We start from the raw sequence: 26,449 nt of genomic DNA, 5'->3' as shown, positions 1-26,449 counted from the left end.
TAAATCGATTATTCATATTACGAAAAGGTTGTATTTAAAACATTGAATGATCGCGATGTATTAACTCAGATCGTTGTAAATGTAAAGCAGGCTTACCATTGGGTACGGTCGGAGGTTTCTTAGTCTGCACTCGTGCCGTCGCATTATTAACCTGATTCGGAAGTAAACTTTGTATCAGATTGTGTTCTCTAAGCAAGGATCAAATTATATTGGCCGACTTTCTTATATAAAAAAAAAAACAGAAAATTATTATAAAAAAGAAAATTAATTTATTCATCACAAAATAATATGACTAATTACATCTCAAGAAATGGGATTCGAACCCATTAGTTCTGAGTCATTCTGTTTATTTATTAAATTAAAATATTACATAGATATTCGTAAAGAAATCTCGGTTAGTTTGAAAAATACATAATTAAAGTCGACCAATGTTATGCCAAATGTCTATTGATAAAAGTTATCAAAAAGAGTTAATTAACAAAAGTTTTACTTTAATTTCTATTCATCTTTTAGACATTTGACATTTTTAGTTAGGTAGGTGTAGGGATTGAAAATAAATGTGATCGCATCTATAGGGAAAATAGATAATTCTAAAGAATGATATATTTCGGATGCCAGTCAGTCGTCTAGTATCATTGTTAGTGGTTCAAATAATAACTGAGAATAAATAGATAGAATGGAACTAAAAAGTGTGTGTTTGTAAACTTTCTTACCTCTGCGGCATTGTGACGGTACGGTTCGTTCTACATTTCTCTGTGAGACACTCTCTCTTTCGATCGGCATTTTAAATGACCGTCTAGAGAGTAAAGGGATAAAATAAATAAGGTTTGTTTGTGGATTAGACTGCGGCATACTTAGTGCTAAACCCGCGCCGAGGCGCCAGGTAGGGGCGCGGGGGCGCGGGGGCGCGGCGGCGCGCTAGCATGACATAACTACAGAGCAGACGAGCGCAGGTTGCGGTGGGCGGTGGGCGTAGGAGCGGGATGTTATAAGTTACATAGTGCTACGGATGGTATTCATTGAGTCATGCACACCTCTATCTTTCTGCCCTCAACCACGGTGCCGTGAAGACGCTCTCGTGCTCGCTCCGCATCACCACTATTTGCGAATGTTACAAAACCGAATCCCTGCATGCAAGACAGACAAAACATGCATTAAAAACAGCGTCGCTCAAAAAACAACGTGCAACAAAAATTAACATTTATGCATTGCATATTCTTTATTTAAATAGTCTAGTGAAATATCGAGAGGATTATATTTATTTTATTACGTTGATACTTTGAGCGTATTCTAGCTGAATGGGTACACATAAGCTTTTGGATTACAATAAATTAATAATGTCGCTCGACCTAGTAGTCTGTACTATTGGTAGGAGAATTCGTATCACTGTGTAACGGGCTTGGAGGGTTCTCTTCGAAACTAATTTGATAGTCACTACTTGAATTAAAATGACAAGTCATTATTGTGTGGAATGTTAGCTGCAATTTGATCTATACAGAAAAATCACCGGTCATGCACATAACTATCACAGGCTAATTGGAGCTATGGTAATATTACAATGGAACTTACACACGTAGAATATGTTTACACGGTAAAAAATAATACAGACTTCGACATAAAGTTTACATTTTAACATTACAGTTGAAAGTTATATACTAAATAATCACCATCCAACAGTCAGGAGCTTCGTATGTAAACCTAACGCTAATGAGTACAAGTACATAATTACATAACCTGGCTAAACCTTTGTATATAAGCACTAGTGTGTACCTACTGTACATCAATAATGCTTTCAGATTGTGCATATATTGTACAGTGCTAAAATTTTCTAAGCATTTTACTTTTGAAGCAACTTAGTTACTTAATCAAGTATCCCAAAACTTGTTAAATTTTATTATTGATGTGAGTTACAAATAAAATTCAACAATTTATTCGAGTAAAATTGCATTCAAAACACAGGACATGATGTCATTAAAAATTACTCGTATCAATTGATCGTGCTAAGACAAAGTATAAACTACTATTATCATTACATGGTGATAACCCATAGATACAAAAAGCAGCTAGCACAGCACACAATACAGTGGAAGAGACGAGTTGTGAAAGTGGCAAACAAGTTGCTGATTGTACGAAACGCTTACACTTATAAAAGCAATGACAGCTCTATTATTACCATTCTGAGTGCAAATATTTTAAACAACAATATGGGCAGAGAGAAAGAGAGAGAGAGAGAGAGCGAGATAGGGCGGTGGGAATCTTTAAACAGTACAATCATCTAAACAGAAGGGACCGGCGAGCGTCCAGTCCGTGTGAATCGCGGACGAGGCGCGAAGGTACAAGGCGCTACGGGGCGGACGCACGCGCACGCAATGCAACAAGCTATCAGTGCGGTTGACAGATAAAATTCTATCCAACAGACGAGGTAAACACAAGTGACATTCGATAAAGCCAAACTATGTGATGCGCCCTAGTTACTTCTATGAGATAGAACATATTACGAATACAGTTTAATACGGATTAAACACATTGTTTAGAATCAGCGAAATATACATGCCCAAAAAAATGAAAATATGTTCCCCTGTTAGGAAGCGTATGACCGAACAAACTGTTTAATAATATGTATTAATTGGAGTAGAAATACTACGGATTTAAAAAGATTGGTTTAATTAAATAGATAAATATTTCAGAATGATTGTTCATCCAAACTACACACACGACATAGTGAAATAAAAAAATAATACTTGTAACATATACAAAGCTAAATGTAATATTAGGTGTTATAGATGAAGAAGAACCATAGAGTGGAGTAGTTTAGACGACAACAAAAGTAGGTATTATTAGTGATGAATAATAGAGCTGTCCTGAAAATATGATTTAGGAAATCAGCTGTTATAGTGACGATGCATCATTCTCTAATACTGCATATCCCAATGTGAGGCACTGAAGAAAAAAATAACTTGGAGCTATTATTTCAAAAGAGTAAAATATTTTCTGACATGAGCGAGCATGGACTACTTGAGGGGTGGTCACCAAACTGACACAAGGAAAGCAGTAAACACGAAAAAGCGGTCAATCCAATCAATTTTTAAAATCACTTCGATAATATCTCTCTGTTCATCTTATGGGATCCGTCATTTACATTAAGTTGTTTTTTGAGTATCATTAAAAATGTTTTAATTAATGTTACTATTAACAGTTTGAACACCAGTGACTTACTTTTATAATTTAAATAATTACAATATATTTATAATTAAATTTTCAGACTATTACAAATAAGAGATCCGAAGAATGAAAAGTATGTCAATGGTACAATTAAGATAAATTCATTTCAAATCAGAATAATAGACATTATTATTCAATGATAATATACAATGCAATTAGAGATACTGCACCAAACATTAAAACCAAGAATATGCTATGAGAAAGAAAATTTGTTTAAATCAATCAATATTATTTTATCTAAGCCCATTTGCCTGTAGACTTATGTTAAACCAGATTAATTAATAAAATCACATGAATTGAAAGTGAATAAGATTTTAAAAATATTATTGCAAGGAAATATTTGACTAAACCTTTTAGTTACTTTAGTTTGGGCAGCAATGTACTAATAGAAATGTTAGTAGAACTTTGCAGTTATTGAAATTAAATTGACAATAATTTACAGTGAAAATATGGATCTAATAACAACAGCTGCAAAGAGAAATTTGAATATATTTTTTTATTAAAAATTACGGGAACAGCTAAGATTTATTGTCAAGTTTTTAACTTTAATACTTATTTAGAAACTTCAAAAAGTACAATTATTTAGAAATTATAATATATTAATAATAAACAATTATTCCCATAATTTATAAATAATCATTTGTTGTAAATGAAGCAAGAAACATAACATATTAATGAACACTAGTCCAACCGCTCGCGCCTCTGTAATTTTATTGTGCTTACCGATTTCAATGAACAATGTAGTAGGTGGAGAGGTTTTAAAATTTTACATAATACGAGTTTTAGAATAGCCTCATAGTTCGGCTCTAATATACTACTAGTTTAGAAAAACCTAAACTAAATAGTCTGTCATTTATAACAGACCAGTGCTTAAGGCAATCCAGTAATCCAGTAATCGATATCTTGTAATATCTTTTGGATCTACAGGTACTGTTTACACGACTGTGTTTCATTGGATTAGTGGATTGTCATGTTTTTTTTTTTTCAGTATTAAAGCAACAATTAAATATTTGTACATAGATACTACTACTGTTTACATACAAAATTTATGTAGATGATATTATTCCAATCATAAGAAATTATCTTGCATAAAGCAAGTATGTGTTCGTTTATTGCCTCATCATCATTAAATTATTATAATAATATGGATAAATGGCCACAATGAAATCGTCAGATTCCAAAGAGCCACTTTGATTGTCTTAGTGAATAAAGAACACTGCTTACCTTGGAGCCACGTTCATTGAAGATAATTTCTACATCAAGAATTGTGCCATATTGCTGAAATACAAAATGTTAAAAATTAAAATTCAATCTAGAATTAACAACATCGAAAATTCATGCCGTGCTTTGTTTATATAATGACAATAAATATATATTTAAATACGTACCCCAAACATATTTCTGAGATCAGGGTCTCTAAACCGGAAAGGTATATTTGAGACGTGTAACCGTTTGGGCTGAGATGCTTGTGAAACCGGTACGAGGGCCTTCTCCGTGTTAGCGGTAGCAGCAGCATTGGCGCTCGCTGCAACGGCTGCGCCGGCCGCAGCTGCGGTAAGCGCGGCCGCCGCATGCGCCGCGTGCGCCGCTGCTGCCTGTTGCGCGACCACCGCTGCCACACTTACTGGTGTGCTTTCTTCATTGGATTCGCCTTCACTTTGCTGTAAACATCATGAAATTCTCATTAGTCTCAATTTTATACAAGTAGATATTCAGTACTATCTTAATTGCTTTCTCTCTATCTATCTTTACTTGAAGAAAATGCCCTTGACATACAAGGGCATCCTTGCATGAATTTCATTATACTTTATCTCATCCTCTTTCATAATTTTGCATTTGACGCTCTCAAATAGTGCATGGTTTATCTAATTATTACCATTTAATCTAGATCTCTCCTCATATCTACATAATAATATATTTCGTCATCAATTAATTGGATATTTTTGCTACACGTCCCAACTATCAAAGCATTCCCTTCTTTTTCACACCAACATCTTTTAAATTCACTCGGTCTTACATTACTAATCTACTATATCACGAATTTAGGAATGAATCTAAACTACATTTTCAGTAAGTGTAATCCTTGGATTTCTTTGCTTACTCTCAAATAGGTGTTACGAGATGGTGACCAATTAAGGTTTGATGACGGAACAGGAAGATAGTCATAGAATAAGATATTCAGCGTGCCGTTATTAAATGTACGATAAAGATTTGTTAGATTAAATGAGCTTCTTATCTTATTGTTACGAATCAAAACTAATTACAATCAATACCCAACTTACTGAGCTATTATTCTGATTTTCTATTGAATTTGGAGCATGTGTCTGTGGCGGTGGTTGAGGTGAAAAATTGGCAGGTGGTAATGGTGCCGGCTGCGGTGGACCTTCACTTTTGACGAGGGGCGGTTGTGGGGGAGCGGTGGGTCCGCCAGATTCTGCCTTCACACCGGCCAGAGCATCTCCGTTGGCGGCGAACTGTGCAGCTGCTGCCGCAGCCGCCGCCGCCGCAGGGAACGGGGCCGCCATACCCGTCCCCACCATGTGCTGGAATGAGCGGGCATTATTTTTATTAATATATCAAATGTAATTTATTAAAACTCTCATTGCAAACATCAGTAAACATAGACGTATTTTTTTTTCGCTAGGTTAAAATAATAATATATAATCAAAATAAAACTATAATATAGAAAAATAAGTAAATTTTAGATCAAGGACTCTCGTCTAGGTATGAGATGTTGCAATAAATACGGCCGATAATAGTTGACGTTTCTGGGCTGCGGATCGAAATATTGACGCGAGTGCTGGTGCCAAAACACGATTCGCACCGCACCGCACCCTCACCTATAATCGTTCGCCGGACTCTACCAGCAACACGTGTACGTCGTCCTACGATAATAATAGGAAATACTGGGATATTCACTTTTACACTTTTTACAATATGAAACAAAAATACTTGACTCAAACTCAAGAATTTGTTTTGTCCCATATTGTCTATATCTATTTGTCCCATACCCCGTACAGGCAAACGCAATGTAGTGATAGAGCGATGACCTCAAATGCGTTGCAGTGAGCAAGTGGATGCAAGTGACTCGGGCAAGTATCTTATGGCAGTCTTTGGGGGATACGCATATTCAGCAGTGGACAGTTAATGGCTGTTATGATGATGAAAATAGGATTTAATATCATTCGCTACTAGCCAACCTTTGTGACCAGTACTAAATCATGAATGTGGTACCTACTTATTTATTAATATAGGTTATGAGATTCATAAGATGACCATGAACTCTTTTCCGGAATAGGTTATACAATTCTTAGGGCTATAGTATAAAACATGACGTAATAAAATATAGAATAAGGTTTATTTTCTACTGATTACTATGCAGACAAACATGCAAGACAAACACTAGGTAAAAAAAAATCTTTGTAACATTGTGACAACTTGGGAAATGAAATAGAAGAAATATATTTTTTATCCATGATAATAAGTTTTTAAATCATTCACTGTATATCTTTTAACAAGTTAGTTAAAACTGTTTCGATAGAAGAATAAAAAACAATTTGTTTTTATTTTATTTATTCCACCAAAAAAGTTTCTGTAATACTAATTTGAACTGATCTTCAAAGTTAATTAACAGTAAGTTCTGGTTTAAACCAGGAAATTCTAGTTATAACATAGTTTTTAGTAAAACTATTTTTAACTTTAAAACACGTTATAATTAGAAACGGGTTTTAACTGTAACATATATACTATATTATAAAAAGTCCTGACTGACTCATGAACGTATAGACGAAACTATAGAGCAAATAATACTAAATTTAGAACAGCGGATTCCTTTTATGACCTATACAAATAGTAAAAAGAATATTTCAAAATTCGGTATAAAAATAGGGATGGAAGTTTATATTGTATGAGAAAATATTTATATTTTATAACACTTGAAATTTATTATATATTTCTTATATTAAAAATAATGAAATGTTAAATAATAGATGATGTCTTTTATTGATTCCCGATTGATGTTTCTTTGGCGAAAATGTTCAGTTTCGCCTGTATAACACTCCTTTATAGGGTGCTAACGATTTCGATTTCAACCTGTATATAGAAAATAAAAAAGACAATATTGCAATAATAAAAACAAGTTCACTCAGAATTATATATAGATATATAATTCTCGTTCTTGTTACAACTTTTTTTAGAACTAAGTACTCTCTGTAATGTTTTGTTTTCTTCGAAACACCCAAAGGGACTGACGTGGATTTGGAAACTAGACAACGTATAGAGATCATATCCCCAGGGATACGATTGATAAAAGGCAACTTTTACTAAAAACTATGTAGCTATTATTTTACATATATATACGTTTATAATATAGACAAGATATCATGAAACACATATAAACCTTAGACAGTGTTTATTCCTCTCAATTTCAACATCGATTATAAAAATTTTATATTTTGAAAACTATACAAAAATAAATATATACTACGACATTTTCATAATATTGTGGATAAAATTGTCTATCTAATTAATATTTATTTGATATTGTCAAAAAAACCGCACAAGAAATTATAAACAAGTGTAACTTGTTCTTAGATATTACATATTGTGATTTTGTTGATTCTTAGCTCGGATACGGCTACATTTATAATAAAATATAATATCTGCTTATGATTACTAACTTTTGGGATTTGTTATAGGACTGTTTTGTATACATATGTACTGTATAATGTTAATAATGTTTGTATCTCTTTTTACTCGACTCACAGTTAATGTGTATACATATTGCATATGACAAATATTACTGATAACGAAATATTCATTATAATATTCAAAATAATCAATTAAGTTCGTTATTGTATCTATTAAAAACGAGATTACAAATAGAACTCTAAAGTTAATTTGAGAACCTTGGTTAACTAAAATTTTCACAAACATATTTCAACTAATGTTTTGATTTTTTCAATTTAAAGCCATAATAATGTTATAAAAGACTGAACTTATATGTGAAATAAGACAGTAATCTAAAAATTACGTAAATACGTCGCTCGTTTTTATGAATGGGGGGATCTAAATATGATTAAGCAACAATATTGTCGTAATAAATAACAGCTGTTATATTATTTGGCCTTGTTGTCACGCACAAGCGCAAAGTACTACCCACTAACATCAATCCAGTAAGGTCTTAAATTTTCAAATAAAGAGTATTATGGTAAAAAAATAATAAAATCAAGAATCAAATACCTTAGCTGCCATCGAAATCATAACTTAGTAATCAGTTAGACATGAAACGAAATTATGTTTTGCTCGATATAATGTTTTATATTTAGTAAAATTTGTTGTGACCAATGTAAAATGTGAGAATTATGTACGTAATACGTTGTTTGTACGTCATTATTGCGTCATTATTTCGCTTACTACTTATATTTTCGGAGTATCCTGAAATACGCTATTTTAGTTATATATTTTTTCATATATTACACTAGATTTAAGAGTATACATGTATACAAAAAACGTTTCCTGGCTTGATCAATTCTAATACGCTTGGCGAAATTGTGGCCATGTCGAGCGTTACGTTTACCCCATCATCCCCCTTGGAAATACAACAGTTGTAAGTATATTTTTATATACTTGCGAAAAAATGTCTCAATCCAATAACAAACCGCCAAAGTAGACCGTTGGTTTTCTGTTAGTCGAATAGCACCTAGTAGCAATGTACGTATGTATCAACGCTGTAACTTTAATATTGTATCTACATTTAATTTTAATTAAAATTTATGTATTTATGAGAAAATAAATTGTTTGAACCTAATTTGTTTAAGGTTATAATGACAACACTAAGGTGACTTTATAAAAAAAGATATATTTTTTTTTTAAATAATATTATAATTATAAAGTCTATTAAATAAAACAGTTCATAATTGCTTATACCAATATTATAAATGTGTGTAGTATAGGAGAAATTCTTACCATTGATTGAAATAAACGCAAATAGTGCGCAGGCAGGAAACAAGAAAATTAGGAAGTGGCTATTGGACGCAATTGCGACAACTGCTCCCGCGTTCCTCGAAACATAGTTAACATAACATAGTGTACAATTACATTGTAATATATGCGAAGAAAATTGAAAGTACACTTAGTAAATAATGTCTTAATGTGAAAGTTTGTTACTTCATACCTTAATTTTATAACCAATAGTCATTAAATTTATGCACATACGTGGTATTTGAGATAGCGATAATATATAGAGAAAGAGATAAAAAAAAGTCGCGATTATAATATTGTACACATTTAAGTAATAAATTTTAAGTTAAGCATAACAAATTAAGATCTGAAACAGAGGATCTATATTACATTACGTGTATTCTGTACTCATTATTGGCGTAACAGATCACTAACCAATGTAAAGCAGTATAAACTAATGGTAACTAAGGAATACTACGTATCAATCCTAAAGATGTTTGTACGTGTATCCAACAAATTAGTCATTCTTGTATAATGAAATGACTTAAAATTAGTTTATATTGTTTACTTACAAACAGCCGTTCCGAAGAGATAGCGTAGTAAGGATTAGTGTGGGCTTCTGCGTCTTCGCCGCTGTCGACAAGCGACGAGGGGCCATGAGATTACATTTTCGTCCGCCCAGCCGCCCTATTCAGTTACCAGTACGCGTACTAGCCACCCTCTCACCACATACATCTTCTAGTTTCACGATCAAATTCCTCGAATTATTCGTATAGTGTATAAGTATATTGATTAGATGGGCCCTACTTTGGTATTTCCGAAAGTGAAATTAATGGGATTTATTAACATAAAAATTGGAAGCGTGTTTAAGATCCACACTAACTGAGGACTCATTATCAGCCTGTGATGGATAACATTGTTTTATTACAAAATATACACTTCTACTGTTTAGTCAACAAGTACACATTTTATTATTCAATCTGTGCTATCAAGAAATCAGCAATCAAAGTACATAAACTTGAGTACTGAATAGGTAATAATTTGTTATTGTAATTCTCTGTCAGCGAATCGTCTATTTCAGTTTATTTAATAGAGATTTTTATAGTCTCCTCATTATTATATACCTATAATACTGCTTCCTTCAACAATGCCTTCAATGCTTTCCACCCTCACCGGAATATTATTAAAAAGACGCATCAACGGAGCACAACAAAACATTGTGAGTAAATTGTAATATCTTTAAAATAGGTACGAATCATTTTTCTCCATGTATTATTCTTTATAAATGAATACAATTTTCCGTGAATAGCACAATTTTACTTTGTGTTCCATTTACAATAGGCCGCTCGGTGAAAAAACGTCGCGAGACCTCTATTGAAGTTGGAAGGGTCCGACGATACTAATACCGATACAGTCAATAGTGGTGGGTGGCGGGTTTTGTTGAAGACATTATTAATCACGATAGAGGAGGTGGGGCGGGTCCTCCGTTCTCACTGCTCCTGAGCCCTATTCTTCCTTTCCTTTTAGACTGAGAGCACCGAAAGGCCGCACACACCATCGTTGACATTGTCTGCGTACAGAAGTTCTTTCCACGACAATGCTTTAATATTTTTATGATATCGAGAAGCATATCAAGATTTAAGTTGAGAGTCATCATTTGTTGGTACTTGAAATTACAATGTATATTAAGACTGAAATACCTCTACCGAGTACTACAAGTTTTCGCCCCTAAGTATTTATCAAATATTTATTGTATTGATTTATGTCTAAATATTGAACGTTACATTTTCATCAGATAATCATATGTTAAAAATCAGGATTTAGCCCTTGATGTTTTAACGGACATTATTAAAAGCAGCTGTTCCAATATTAGGCTATATTACCAAAATCATTGTCAATGAAACTCCGCTATAAAAGCGGTTCATTGGGGAAAATGTAATAATTTCCGAAATATTAAAGAGACGTAAAGATGGTAATATCTCATAACGATGATAACGATACTCACATTACATGATCACGACTCAATAAGGAACATTATTTTGCAAGAAAAGGAATACATCTAACGCAATATAACACGTATGAAAGAGTACATGATACAGTAAAAAATCCAACGTTAAAACTATGACATATATATATAAAGAGGAACAGAGTCGGTACTAGAGACGACACAAGTAGCTACAAGTAAGACACAGTGGTTCTCCTGCCCTGGCCTCCTCTACGAACAAACTAAGAACACTCAGCTTTGGAGATGTAATTGTCCAACCGCGAGACTTGATGTAATACCGGGCTACGATTTAGTACATGTGTCGGCAACTCGGCACCCTCATCTGGGGCTATTTATGGTAACACTACGACACAATAGTGATGATTCACTCTATAACAGCGCAAGCAAGGGACTACGTGTAAGCAATATTCATCTAAGTAAGTATTTGAATATTCAAGTCACAGAGAACAGCGACAAATTCCCGATTTAACAATAGGATGCTCATAGATTATAATATGCATTATATTTAATTCATTATTTTATAGGGATCGTAGTAGGGAACAAGATAAACGAGTTTGTTTTACAAATTAGTTTCGGTTATGAAATACAAGTAATAATTTATCCTTTTCATTTAGAAAATGTTTAATATCAATCCTTTATGGTGAGAATTAGCTACCTATTTTTTTATAATGTTTGGTACGACAACTTGTGTGGTTTGATAAGCATTGACAAAATTGTCCCTTTTAAAACATCATCAAAGCCTTATTGCAGTTGCGAACCCGCAGTTTAAGCGTGTCAACTACTGGCAAAACCCCTCTTATGGAGGAGGCCTATGTCCAGTAGCGGCAGTTAACGGCTGATGATGGTTGTAGATACGAACGGTCTAGTAACGGAGTCTATAATGTTGAAGAATGACAACACTACGAGGAGTTATGTCTCTGTATTCAATAATTTCATCGTCATATCTTTGCACCTATTAAATAGAAAAATAGAAAGCAAACAAGTTACTTGACGATATAAAAAATGAGTGAAAATATCAAATAATATTTTCATTTTATTTACCAGTTATGTTAAATTATAAATGAAAAATTATTTAAAAATCTGTCATTTGGATGAATAAGTATGCACACGAAGTAAATAAAAAAAATGTGAAAACAAAAGTGTTCTAAGCGCTGGTTATGAATTTTCACAGACGTCCAAATTTATCCGAAGGCAAGTACACTTCTGTCAATAAAAAGAATAGGCGGCGGCTTTGTCTGCAGTAGCATTCATAAGCTGTGCTTAATCGTATAGGTATGGTGGTTGTTATACTTCGAGAAGAGTTAATGCCCATTTCCATACACATGCGGTGCGCCACAGTCCAGTCATATCCGGTGGTCACGTAAACAAATTCGACTTTTTATAGAGCGGGCCTGCGATTCGTCTCATCTCGCACCCGCCACTCTGGTTAGTCTCGTTCACACGAAAACCATCGCCCAATAGTTTATATTAACAGTTTAACACTGTGTTTATAAGAAATATATTATGTATACATGTGGTACAGAGAATGTTATAGAGCTTTAATATAAAAAAAAAAAAAAAAAACTTAAAGTTTGAGTGCTGAACGGTTAATACTATGATTCTAGGCGCGAGCAGCGAATTGTTAACTTTACTGAAGATGCCTAGTTTATAAGTTAAACACGTGTCGTGAAACGTGTGTGGACGAAATGGCAGTCGGAGATTGATGGGTAATATGGAAAGTTGTAGAACTTCTAATAATAATAGTAGTCAACCTTCGAGTGTTAGCAATTGTACACATACTAATGACAGCGGAATTAAACAAAATAATCAAATAACCAGTGATATGAAATTCCGCAAAATAAACCTGGTTCATAACTATATAAAACTCATAAACATCTTAAATATAAAGTGTTTCTTTAGATAACAATGATGACAGTATGAAACTGTATTCATGGATGAAAAGTTCATTGGTATATGAGGGAATATAATTCACCTAAGACCCATACTCCTACTTGACATATATACAACTGAACGGGATTGACTAATTCAAATGCCAGTATCGTACGTAACAGAGAAGGACCAAACGTGTACAACATTATTATTATGTCTAAGTAACTTACACCAAGTTCACGTTTTACTAACCTTATCTTTTTTCGAACGTCACACGTATTATTCCGAGCTCACAATTTAGATATATACGTAATTTGATAATACTTAAACTGAAACCTAATTTCATAAAAAATGGTAACTTCAATTCTGAACAAATTAGTATGGCCCTAACGTCTTTTCGCTAATTCAAAAATTTCTCTAATTAGAAAATTTAAAAGAATTCTCATTAAAATAAATTCAGAATTGGCGAGGATGCCGAGTATATGTATATATGTATATATATATATATCATAATCAACTTTTTTAATACTTAATATTACGTAGTCATTTAAAAAATTTACACATCCTCATCATCACTTGATGCTTTCATTGTCTACTGTAACTTTTAAATAGATCATTTGTTTTGTAAAAATAATTAATATCCTACTGTTTCATAACATAGTCATTGTAAATGGTTAATATTAACAGTATGGAATACCATAGTATAAAGCTATGGACTAAACGACCAAAACCATTGTGTGACCTGACCAGCTCATAAGTAATTATATCAAGAACAATTAAATGTAATTAAACGCGAGGAGCGACGGGCATCGCACTGAGGACGCGAGTCTGTGTGTATGTGTCATAACGCCTGCAATAGACATCTGCCACTAAAATATGCTAATTCTATACTTGCTCCGTATTTTAATTTAAATAAAATCGAGCAGTATTTCATCGTTGACATCGAAGTGTACGAATAAGTTACTTATTCCATTTTCATACCTGATTTAAATTATTTTTAACCTACATAGAATTGAAGATTTATTTTGCGAATGGAATAATGAATGTTTCTTTATACCTGTCTCATTAGCAGTCTGATTTCAATAAATATTTGTATAATCAATAAAGTTTATTTTTGGAGAAACCCCCTAAAGATTAAAACAAAAGTTTAACAATAGAATCAACAGGAAATTCTCCAAATATATGGATGGATTTTTCCTAATTATTATATTTGATAAGGGTCAAGTTCGGTTTATTACGTATATTCAAATTGTGTTCCACAATGAACACATACACGCAGGTAACTGTTATTGATTTTGGGGAATTAAAAATTCTTATTTATACATTGCTGTATCTTTAATATATTTTCTATACTCTAATAACCATTAATGTTAGACAGATGTTATTTGGAATGGCTTTATCACAATATTTATGCAAGCTAATTTCAACCCCGATAGGACGTCGATCTATATTCAGTATTTGAGTTAAGTGGTTCTTATTTATTCTGGCGAATTAAAAAACAATATTTACCTTTATACCGGCAGGAGCTGGATCCGTAGAAAATTAAATTATTTTTATTTGCCTTTATTGCCATTACAAATGGACAAAAATCGAAAGTCATGTTTTTAAATGGAAAAAGCTGGTTACTAACAGTCAAGACTGTTTTACTCCAATTTACAATTACTTTGTCACACTAAGCAGTTGATGCCCGTGGTGTCGCCTGCATGAGGGTCGTTATCTCGTGTTGCCGTGGAAATTCTCGACACCATAATCGTACTATAACAAGCCATTAACGCTCCATTGTTCGGCACGGGTCTCACCCCATAGAAAGATATTAGCCTACTATTACTAAGTTGGCCAGGTGAATTGGCACAAGGTTTTATTCAGTTTTTCTTCCATAACACTGACAGAACAGTGTTTTCTTAGTTATTTTATCCTAAGTAAGAAAAGGAGTGCTGGACCACACACACATTGTTGCCACATACAAAAATGTAACAATATTATAGAGATGTAAATAAATTTAATTAATTTATCTATTTATACCGTATTGTATACAAAAATTACATAATTGTCAAATTTTTTTTTCAATAAAGACGTATCACAGGTGAGCTTAACTATGTAAGAGTTCTTTTCCAGTATTAAAATTATAAAATAAAATATGTTTTTTTTTACAAAACAAAATCTTATTTTGTTTCGTAAAAAAAGTGAATTTAATCGCTACAATATTAATATAAGAAAAAATAATGCACAAGTTAACCCTATCGATTACAAATTATTAAAATCTATCCAGAATTAGAAAAAATATCGCGTAACGCCCAAAATATAGGCAGATTAATTGAGACTCATCCGTTCTAAAGTCGTTTAAAAGCCTTTTGCATTTTATATTTTTAAGATAAGACATGAAAAATGTACACATAATCTTCGTCGTTTCTAGTCTCACAGGCTTAAACTAATAGAACGACTTGCAAGACAATTTTGTTTACTCAGCTTAATGGAGATAGATACATAGCTATCTATTGTTTGTTGCGTCGTTAAGTCGCTAATTATAATTAAATATAACAAACAAATACCATATAATTTACCATCAAAACTAAAATGAGTTCAAAGGAACAGCTAGCTAAAATAAAAATGGGCCGGCTATATTACAGTTCGATGGGAGGGTCTCGAATGTCGATCCCAAACATACAAATAGAGTAACACAACCTCTTACGACCTGTGTTTTGCTAGAGTCAGTGGATATAGGTGGTCCAGTCGTTCCTTATGGTAATTTATAATGATTGTCCATATTCTGGCAAAAAAAAAAAAAGAATGGCTAAAATTATAATGATTACAAACATTTATATACATGTTAAAACTGGAGCTATTATATTTAATTAGTTTTATCCTTTATATGACAAAAGTGAATTTAGTATTCAATTAATGAGATTCATTATCATTATCATGATACTAATACCATCAAAAAGTATTTGACACCATACAAAGTATGTGACACCATACTAATACCATACAAAGTTTTGAAACGTGAATTATTCATTTTTTTTTATTTTCTATGTAACTTCGACAAAGGAGTTATAGAATTATATTATTATATTCAAGTTATAAATAAAATACACTAATTTTTCAATTGGGCTAATACCAAATTCACTACAAAATTTTGTTGAAATCTGTTTTGTCATTTTCCCGTGATGACGTAACAATACTATAAATGATTGATTTGGGTTTCACTTATTTCTAACCTATCATGGTAGTTACTTCTGCGAATAAAATCTCAATGTCAGTACATTGAGTTTTTCGCGGAAATTCGATTTTGTTATAGTCCTTTTTTTAAAGATATCGGTCGTTATCTATACCTACTCGTTTCTAAGAGTATAATCAGATTTATGTTATTACTGGTTATTTCGATACGCACATCCGAGGAGCAAGTTGCGAAAGAGTGCGGTGAGTTCAAGAAACCTCTATATTTAGCATTAACATATCGTACCTACCAAGCTTTCAGTAATACCAAACTAAGCGTTTTAAACATCATATCAAACCTGGCGTAAAAGTATATTGTGGTTATTTAATCTATAAATAATAATTTTGATATTGTGAAATAATATAGACAATATCACATTAATACAATAGTTAAAAAAAAAAACTTTCAAAATGCACTCAAAATAATACTCGTAGTAGAATGATAATAAAAGTCTGCGCAGCCGAGGGACATTTTATTCCCTTTTGTGTAAGCCATGCGTACTTGTACAACTCGTGTGATTTGTACCATGCAATTTTAAGGGTTTTAATATGATCGGATTAAAATTCACAAAAAGGATTTTCACGTTGGACATTCACCTTTGGATAGTCACGTTATAAAATTATTATTTGTATTATAAATACATACAAACTTCGTGGATTTAAACAAAGATTTGACATTAGCATTTACTATATTACTGGTTGTTACCCGCGATTTCGTCCATGTGATCGAGATACGTTTACTGATCGGGATAAAAAGCCTATAGCCTATATCCTTCTCCATCCTATATAGTGCGTGTATACCAAATTCCATAGTGATTGGTTGAGGCGTAAAGGCGCTATAAGATAACAAACAAACTTACTTTCACATTTTTAATATCAGTAAGGATTATGAAAAGTTAATGTTTATGGTAATGTAATTATAATGTAATTAGTTATCAGGGTATTAATAGTAGATAAATAAGTGACTGGGAAACACATATACATACTTTTAGGTCCACTAAAACTATTGACGGTTTACATAAGTATATAAATATTCTACAACTTATATTTTTGTATTATCATCTAATGAATTGATTTATTAATTAACAAATGCCGATATAATATGAGATCGATTTCACGTTATAGCATTTTCATAGGTCTATGGCATTGTTTAATTGAAATTATGACGTAAATTATGAGATGTCACTTGATTGGACAGTTTTGATAAATTTTGTTCAAGTAGTCCAATTTACAAGCCTGTCAGTTACGTGCAATCCGTAATTATTATTTTCAGCGTTTTTGTCAATTATCATTTGTTTACGACCTGAGTCATTTTTTTATGCAATTTAGAATGACAAACAAGCTGACGGTCCACCTGATGGAAAGTGGTAACCGTCTCGGTAACCTATAGACATGAGCTATATCAGACATCAGAGTATATTGTTTCTTCCATGATACCTCCCATGCGTTCCCATTCCTGAGGACTAAGGTTTTATGCCTCTGTGCCTTGTAATTTCACTGCCATATCCTATATAATAATATAAGGATATAATCCGATTAGGGAATATTCAATTCAACAGTAATACTCAATTCCGTAAAATGATTCTACCTGATTCAAAAGGTATCTACTTTCATACTAGGTTGTATATATCTAATCACCATTTAAAGTCGTTTTTATTAACTATAAATGGCGATTGGGTACATACAAATGACCTTTTAAGGCGACTACGTGTGGATGGTACCTAGTATGGTACAATGATTTTAGGTGTGGTTTCGAGGCGTGGTCAGCTAAGTCGGACTGATGGGGAAAGAACTAGACGCGTCATCGACTATAATGAAAGTAGGGACCATGTTTGTTGTAAAAATATTACTTTGTAATTTAAATGTAATGCACATTTCAGATGTATCAATAAAATAAAAAAAAAAAATATCCCAATATACTGAGAAAGGACATGTAACATTTTACTTTATAGATAAGTGTAGATCTGAAACATTAAAGATGAAATATTAAATGCAATATGAATATAAAATATTATATCATCGTTACAATGTGACTAATGGGTAAATAAAATAGTTGGCACTAACGTAAGTATTAAAAAAAAAAACAAGGGTTTAATAACGACATACCATTACACGTGTATTAACAATAACAAGTAAATAATGGAAAAATACGTGTAATATCATTCAGGATGTTATATAAATAGTCGGTCCTGCCCTTAAACATATAGATTAATGACACGGGACTCCGACGGAGCGTGTGGGAGGATGCAGACCACCCCTCACTCGAGATCACACCCAGCGCCCCCGCGCCCTTACCCTCGCCACTGAACAGATGCTGAATCTTGTAAACACAAACACAGTCCCTGTTAAGGCACGATAATAAAACTTATGGCCTATCAAGCGGACACATCACAATCAGCCAACTACACCTAGACAGAATATATAACAACATTTAAGTGGTACCAAGTACGTGTCAGGGGATAATAAAAAACGTTGATTATTTTTTAAACGTAGAATTGCAGTTGTAATAAATATTTATGGCATATTTTATCAAAAGGGCCATTGCCTAATTTTTTTTTTTCTGTTTATTAATATTTTTTATGTGGGGAAGATATCGACCTTCATAAGTCTTCTGCACTTGCATGTCTGTAATAGCATTTTTGCAACAGGATTAGAATCAGAAATAAAGCGGTCCTTATCGTTGTTCCTGTAGCATTCTATGTATTTCCTCGAAAACTTTTAGCAATTTGAGGTTAGAGTGAATTTCAGAGTATCATGAAATTCAGCGAATTTCAGCGAGTGATGATGAATTAAATGAACGAAAAGTATTACTCTCTTAAAAAACAAAAAACAGATAAATTACAATATAAATTGGTTCCAAATAAAACAGATTATAAGAAGGAAAGTAACCAAGTAGAGGCAATGATTAATAATATCGGTACCGTTAATATATATCGTACTTATATATATATATATATATATATATATATATATATATATATATATATATATATATATATATATATATATATATATATATATATATATATATATATATATATATATATTGATAGAGCAAAAAAGTTCATCAATAATTTCAATGTCATCCTTACCAGTCATATATTTATATTTATTTCGATCGGTTTAATTTCGATATTAAATATTGCATAACCGATATTGAATATATATTCAATATCGGTTGGCTCAATATACATTATATATCGATATTGTAACTACAATATATATCACCCACCCCTTCGAAGAAGAGAGATAACAGATAGACTATTGATATTCAGTTCTATTTGCTTACCCAGTAACGGGTGGGGCATGAAGGTAAAGGTATCTATCATAATAGATAACAATACGGATATCGATAAATTTATATATATTAAGACAAAGTTCAATTATTGTTCAGCACATATCAGATGGATCAAATTAGTGAGAACATTTTCATAATCTTCACATTCGCATTTCAAATGTTACATTAGTATTTTTTTAACTTATTCAACATTTGAAGATTTCTTATTGAATGTTAAAGTTTGTTAAGATATTTGTATGTTAATTTTGTAGATAGCTGAATGAAACTGATCAAAATGAGATACGGATCTGAATGAAAGCATATAATAACACTGGAATTTATTCTCGCACTAAAAGACAATGTGGTGGACATAAGCTAGTATAGTACATTAAGCGACCGGTATCATCGATTCTAAGACAAGTTTATAGAGCAGTTAATAAAACGTGCACAATGGGACAATTGTCACAATTAGCTATAGACATTGGGGGAAACGTCGGAACTGGCAGCAAGAAATATCTACAATGGCTTGTGCTACATATATATATACAAGAGAATTAAGTATTATCTTTATGAAAATCGTATGTTATCTTTTACGTAACGCGTTGTAGATGTTATTAGAAACATTTAGACGCCCTCGCTGTATAGGTGTCTATCTCTTTATAATAATATTATAAAGAGGAAAGATTTATATTTTTGTGTGTATGAATGTTTGTAATGAATACACCCAAAAACTACTTTGCCAATTTCAAAAATTCTTTCGCATTCACCCTGAGCAACATAGGCTATGTTTATTGCTAGAAAATATTAGGGATCCTTACTAAAACTTTAGTAACGTAACTCAAGGTGTAAAAAAATGCTATAAAATCTTCTTCGATACTATATGCCCAACTATTATCGTTATGTCACAATAACCACTTTCAAAATGTAAAAATGTCCACCCGTGCGAAGCCGGGACGGGCCGCTAGTCTAATATAAAATGGTTTGTCATTAATTTGGTCTGTTACTATAAGCTAATAAACTGAACGGATTTGAATCATTTTCAGCAAGCGGTATAGGGCTGCTAAAAACTAATTATGTTGTTTACCATTCTCATTCAGTAGTTTAGAACAAATGTATACTCAGAAATAATCATATGTGTCAGTTGCTTGCGTTACTTTCTGGCTTTCTGAAAATAACGTAATTTTTTTTTTATGTGCTCATTCCTTAACTATCTCGTTATATCAATATTCTTATGTACACTAAACGCAGAGCAGACGTTTTTCATCCACCATGTTTCTTGCCCAACATTGTGATTAGTATAAAATTACAGGCCTTTTACAAAATTTAAATTATATTCCCTTTTAATTTTAAAAGGTTCTTTTTTTATTCCGTATCTCCAGTTCAATGTTAGTCTGCAGAAATATTAGTTTATATTTATTTAAATTTTAAATAATCTTGTATATATCGTTAGTTTTTCTTAATAACTAAAAGTAATTATTCACCCAATGAAATACTTTCAGAGAATATGAAAATGCATTTGAGTGTTACTCTCATAGGTGTAGTAAGTACAACTTATCTACAAAATAACTAAAAGATAAAACACAATACACACTTCGCAGATCCAATCCATACTTGGAGTACTTGAAAACGAGACTGTTATTTTCATTTCATTCAACAACTGTTGACACTGCGTTGGCCTGTAAGGGATTTGCAATGGGACTGAAATTCGCCTACTCAGGCACGGATAGAGCTCCGTTTCAGCGGGATTTCTTTTAGTGAATTATATTTCGAATATTAATATTCAACAGTTTGCAGCGCCGCTACGTGACCAAGGCACTATTTACAGTGCTTAGCGAAGCGCGCGGCCTCAGCGCTCGGGCACCCAGTACCCACCCTCGCGCAGCGTTGCTTGCGTTTCCGATACCGTAAAATGGGACGACTTTCTTTGATCATTAATACCTTAGGAAATCTTTGGATTTCTGTTTATAGTTAACAAACAAATGGTTCGACCCCTTTATTGCAAGCGTGGGTCAATATTTTGCTTTGCCATTAAACCCGTATTTTTTGTGACACTTAGAATGACAAACAAGTTAAATGCCCATCTGATGAAGTGATAAATCGTCGACTATATAAGATGTGAACTGCACATGGACGTCATTGACTATGTTGTGACGCACATTGCACCTTCATAATGTATTCCTGAAAACAATTGCGTTATGCCCCCATATTCTATAATTTCACTACCATATTATATTTAAACAATGCTACTAATATACTTAAACATATTTTAATTTCGAATGTGATATTTTAAGAATAAATATCATAAAAATTATGATATTAAATTGTAATAAAATTAAATACAAAATATACAGCCGCAATCTTATAAATATAATAAAATTATAACGACGTTGTCTATACATGGAATATATTAAAAAAAATTTACGTGAGGAATCTTAATAAGAGTTAGAAGGTTATACAATAATTTTTAAAAATGTTGTCTGTCTGTATATATTGTTGTGTATAGGTATTTGTTCCGGTATCATGCAAAAAGTACTGCAGGAAATTGGATGTGGTTTTCACAGTTGTATTCCTAAAGCTCTAACTTAAAAACGGATGTTTATTTTATCTTGATATGCTATCTAGAAGATATTTCATTAATTTTGCTACTTCTGAAATTCACGCGTACGAAGTAGCAGGCAAAAAGACTGTTTAATATATAGGGGCAATCAATATTGTTCCCTTTATTCTCTGAATATTATTGGGGTTATCCCGGACCCTATGCAACAGGGACGCATATCTTTTACGCTGTGTTGCATAAAATTAATCAAGACATACATTCGTTTTAATAGTATTAAACGAAAACGTAGAAGTTTCAAAGATGGTGATTCAAACGTAAAAAATTAATCTTTCTCATGTGTATTGTTGCTACATATACCTATGTGATGTTGCTACGAGAAACATCAAACTTTACAAAACATCACCGATTGTTAACTTTAGTAAAATAAAATTAATAATATTTCAGTTAGATAAAATAATTTTCGATATAAAAATATTTAATCAACGTTCTAAATCTTAATTCCCGAGAAGTACAAGGCTACTTACTTACCTATACCAGACATGGCGTTTAACAATACCACCAACATGACCTTATTATTTTTAAAATTTTCTCAATACTCGTACATAATATAAAACAGGGTTTCGGAACAAATAATTCTTAGAACGGTGGGCATGAAGCATAATAAATAGGAAGAGGGCGGCACGTCAGCCTTCCCTACTTGAAGAGGTCTTTAATTAACCTAACCAAACATTTCTAATTATATAATTATATTTGTATATTATTAAGTCGAATATTGCACAGTTCTAAGGTTTTGATGAATTTCAGTAAATGAGAATTTTGGGCCATAAAAAATGCATTTATTCACATTATATCATCTTGGACAGAAAATCTAGAGGAACGATCTAGATAGGAAAGTACAAATTACGAGCGAGACTACGTCACCCAGATATTTGATATTTAAAAAGGTCACATACATTTAACATATATAAAGACAGAAAATTTTATAATATATAAGAAAACTTTAAAATGCTAATTTTATATACAGGACAGGATTGAACACTACAAGTGTACCTATTATGAAGAGTAACATTATTACGTTCCAATGACTATGGATAGAGTACAACATTTTATTATTCATCAACGACACTCGGGTTAACAACCGTTGTTGTGTAGTCAACCAACCGACACGCTCTGTATGTTGGAATCGTTTTGTCATAATACGTCTGAACCATGGTCCATCTGTAAAATAACATAAATGACGATAACAATTTACACGTACATGTATGCACCTAATGTGAATCTCATTCTCGATTTAAAGCATACGAGGTTATGATTAGGGCGTAACTCTTCAGCGGACCGTCACAATAGACAGGCATTCAGTGTTCGATCGTAAAGAGCTGGAATAGCTCTCATCCGGACGCTGCGACTCCACGCGTAATGCAAGCTACTCACTATCGCCCCGCACCCAGAAGCTAATATCCGCGTCGACGCCCCGCTTCATTACGTACCTACTTGTCACATTAGTAACGCTCGCAATACGATACACGGCTCCATTACAATGATCCAATTGGCTCGAGTGCTTCATTTAGGTAAACCAGTGTTATCTACATTTCACTATTATATTCCATTCGATTCGAAATAACCATTTATATACATTTTATATTTTATTGGAAGGCATTAACTTTATTAAAGACTAACTATAGCAACAATAACGACAGTTTCATAATTATTCACTATGATTAAAATCAGCATCTATTGTCCAATACAATGTTACATCAAATCTGTCACAGTAAAATTTTCTAACTAATCAAAAATATCTACGAGTATACATTTGACTGTAATATATTTATTTATTTTGTATTACTGCTAATATTTTTAACATCGTCTTTACTGCCACTTGGTTCGTTACTAAACCAGGGTAAAACCAAACCTAATGATTAAAAAATCTTTGAAATTAGCGCACTCGATAACAAAATATAATTGAATTGAAAAGATCATCTTAAGATATACTTACTCGACTTATAAAAATAGATTTACTATCTAAAGTCTGTATTAAGTTAACAGTCACAGGTTTAGTAATATAACTAAAATTGGATCTTCAGTAGTATTAAGTATTATCCATTAGGGCTTGGGCCAGACACGTTTGTTCAGCTCCGGCCAGCGTTGTCAGATTGGGTATTTTTTCATAATTTTACGTAAAAATTTCAATATTCGCGAAATTTAGAAAAACTAAATTGCTACAGAAAAATAAATTGAGTGTAAAAAAGTTTAAGGTAATTTTTGGAGAGTTTGAATCCGTTCCCGTACAAATGCAGATAGTGAAATGAAGTGAAGAAACGAACATAGAGAATGGAGTTTTTCTTTTAACTAACTTAGTGATATCCGATACGAGTTTGTGATTCGATAAAAGCGAAGAAAATCCTATAAATTTTGTACAGAAATATTTGAAATTTGGGTAGAAATAAAAAATGCACTTGGCAACACTGACCCCGCCACGAGCAGCGGCGTACCGCGAGCCAATCTCTTTAAAACTGCACCCGGGGTACACCCTATTTAACGGGTCACCGATCTTGTTAATTAACTATTTTATTTCAATACTCATACTTTAATAAAAACCCATTTAAATTTCGTTTTAATATGGCTTCTTGGAGATTCGCTTCAATACTATTGTTTTGCCAGATACTTCTGGTAAATCTATTAAGTTTATGACATAGGAATAGTTTCTTATACCTACAGGTTAAATACAAGATATATCATGGTGTGTTGTAGTGATTTTATTCAGAAACTATGAATACAATAACGCAGGCACTACAATTATACCCAATATTGTATACATATGAGTATAAACATCAACTCCCCTGTACATACAAGAGAGAATGAAAAATAATGTCGAATAAGGTAAACAGTAGTGCTGATTCTGAGTTGCCATTTTTGTAAACCTATTTCTTAACTCTTATAATTCGCGAAATTACTATTTTATGGACCATCATGAACTAAATTTATAATATATTTTTCTTAAATCTATTAAAAATTTTAGTTTATTTGGTCCTTAGAATAAAGATTTCGTTGGCATGACAAATTGACATTTTAATTTTTGAAATAAGTTTAGAGAATAAGCACCTCAGAATCAACCCCATTTTCTAAAGTTATGCCTATTTATAATATCACCACAAAACATCTAATGTAATATAGACAGAACTTATAAAAGTTAACTTGCTCGAGATATAACTAGCTAAGTAACGTATTTTTCGAACAAGCTACGAGTATTCCAAAAGAACAAAACAAAATAAATTCCTACCCTAAATCATTAACAGCTACGGAATACTACTACAAGCAAAATGGTTTGAGCGATTATAACTTTTTTTATGATAGTTCGTTTTTTGAAGTGGGCTTAATTTTATTATTACCTGGAGCAAATTATTAAGTAATCTGTATCTGGTGGTAAATAACACTGGTTCAGTGTTGTGTGTTAGGTAGCATAATTGTGCGCGTTACTTACATACTGCTAAGGAAATGTTGTGGTATTAGCGAGTCTGCTGCTTTGAGTACAAGTTCCATGAAAACAGTCACGAGACCGGTTCACTTACTTTAATGCAGGTAAGCAATAAACTATTCACAGCTAAAGTCAATCTAGTTATTTAAAGTGAAAATATCTATACCAAGTCCGTAGTAATATTTATAAAATAAGCTTGTATGAAAAAATAATTTACATTACAACAAAGTTATAATCTTAAATTTTGCCGAGGTTATTCATGTAACAGATATTGACACTCTGGAAATTTCGCACGGGAATATAAAAGAGAAAAAAACAGAATCAACATGGGCCAAGCCTCCAGGTTTCCGGCATATTAATATAACTATTTACTCTGCGATATTAATTTCAAACAACTTGCGCTACTTTTCAAAGTAATTATTGTGTTTATTTAAACTGTCATTTTTGAGTTGATATATTTCAATTTTGCATTAGAACGTAGATGGTTGTCAGCAATGAGCAGTAATCTTGGTTGACAGAAAATGGAACCGACACGTATAAGACGCTGCGCAAGATCAGCCGAGAGATGCCGGCCCTGAGAAATCACCTACTTACTATTCGGGAAATATTGATCGTATTTGAGCTTGATTAACTCGCACGATGTCGTCGTGCTAATAATATATTAACTCTGGCACTGGTCCAGACGAGGTCTTAATGATACTTCGATGTACGACAACATATAAAGGTGACACGATATACGTTCCCGTTTGAACTTTGCTGCCGATACTGATCAACAATTGTTTACCTCAAATCTATTCGTGCATAATATTCAGAATATTATTATTGTTTTCATTTTCCAAAGACTTTTATATTAAAGTAATTATAGTTAATAAA

The 26,449-nt window shown here is 32.5% G+C and overlaps 1 protein-coding gene across 9 annotated transcripts in view; it reads right to left on the bottom strand.

Annotated features, from left to right (window-relative positions):
* The window catches only part of LOC113517611 (RNA binding protein fox-1 homolog 3), a 68,777-nt gene that overhangs the window by 13,862 nt on the left and 28,466 nt on the right, over positions 1-26,449 (bottom strand). For all 9 annotated transcript variants that reach the window (XM_031912436.2, XM_031912437.2, XM_031912432.2 and 6 more), the window contains 5 exons: positions 5,505-5,765; positions 4,611-4,883; positions 4,447-4,500; positions 1,035-1,127; positions 97-151 (listed from right to left, as the gene is read on the bottom strand). In XM_031912436.2, coding sequence (XP_031768296.1) covers positions 97-151; positions 1,035-1,127; positions 4,447-4,500; positions 4,611-4,883; positions 5,505-5,765 — 736 coding nt within the window. The remainder of the gene's footprint in view (positions 1-96; positions 152-1,034; positions 1,128-4,446; positions 4,501-4,610; positions 4,884-5,504; positions 5,766-26,449) is intronic.

Source organism: Galleria mellonella, unplaced genomic scaffold (assembly GCF_026898425.1).
Source record: "Galleria mellonella isolate WM207_F2 unplaced genomic scaffold, CSIRO_AGI_GalMel_v1 utg223, whole genome shotgun sequence".
Taxonomy (NCBI): domain Eukaryota; kingdom Metazoa; phylum Arthropoda; class Insecta; order Lepidoptera; family Pyralidae; genus Galleria; species Galleria mellonella.
This window is presented reverse-complemented; position numbering and strand designations above follow the sequence as displayed.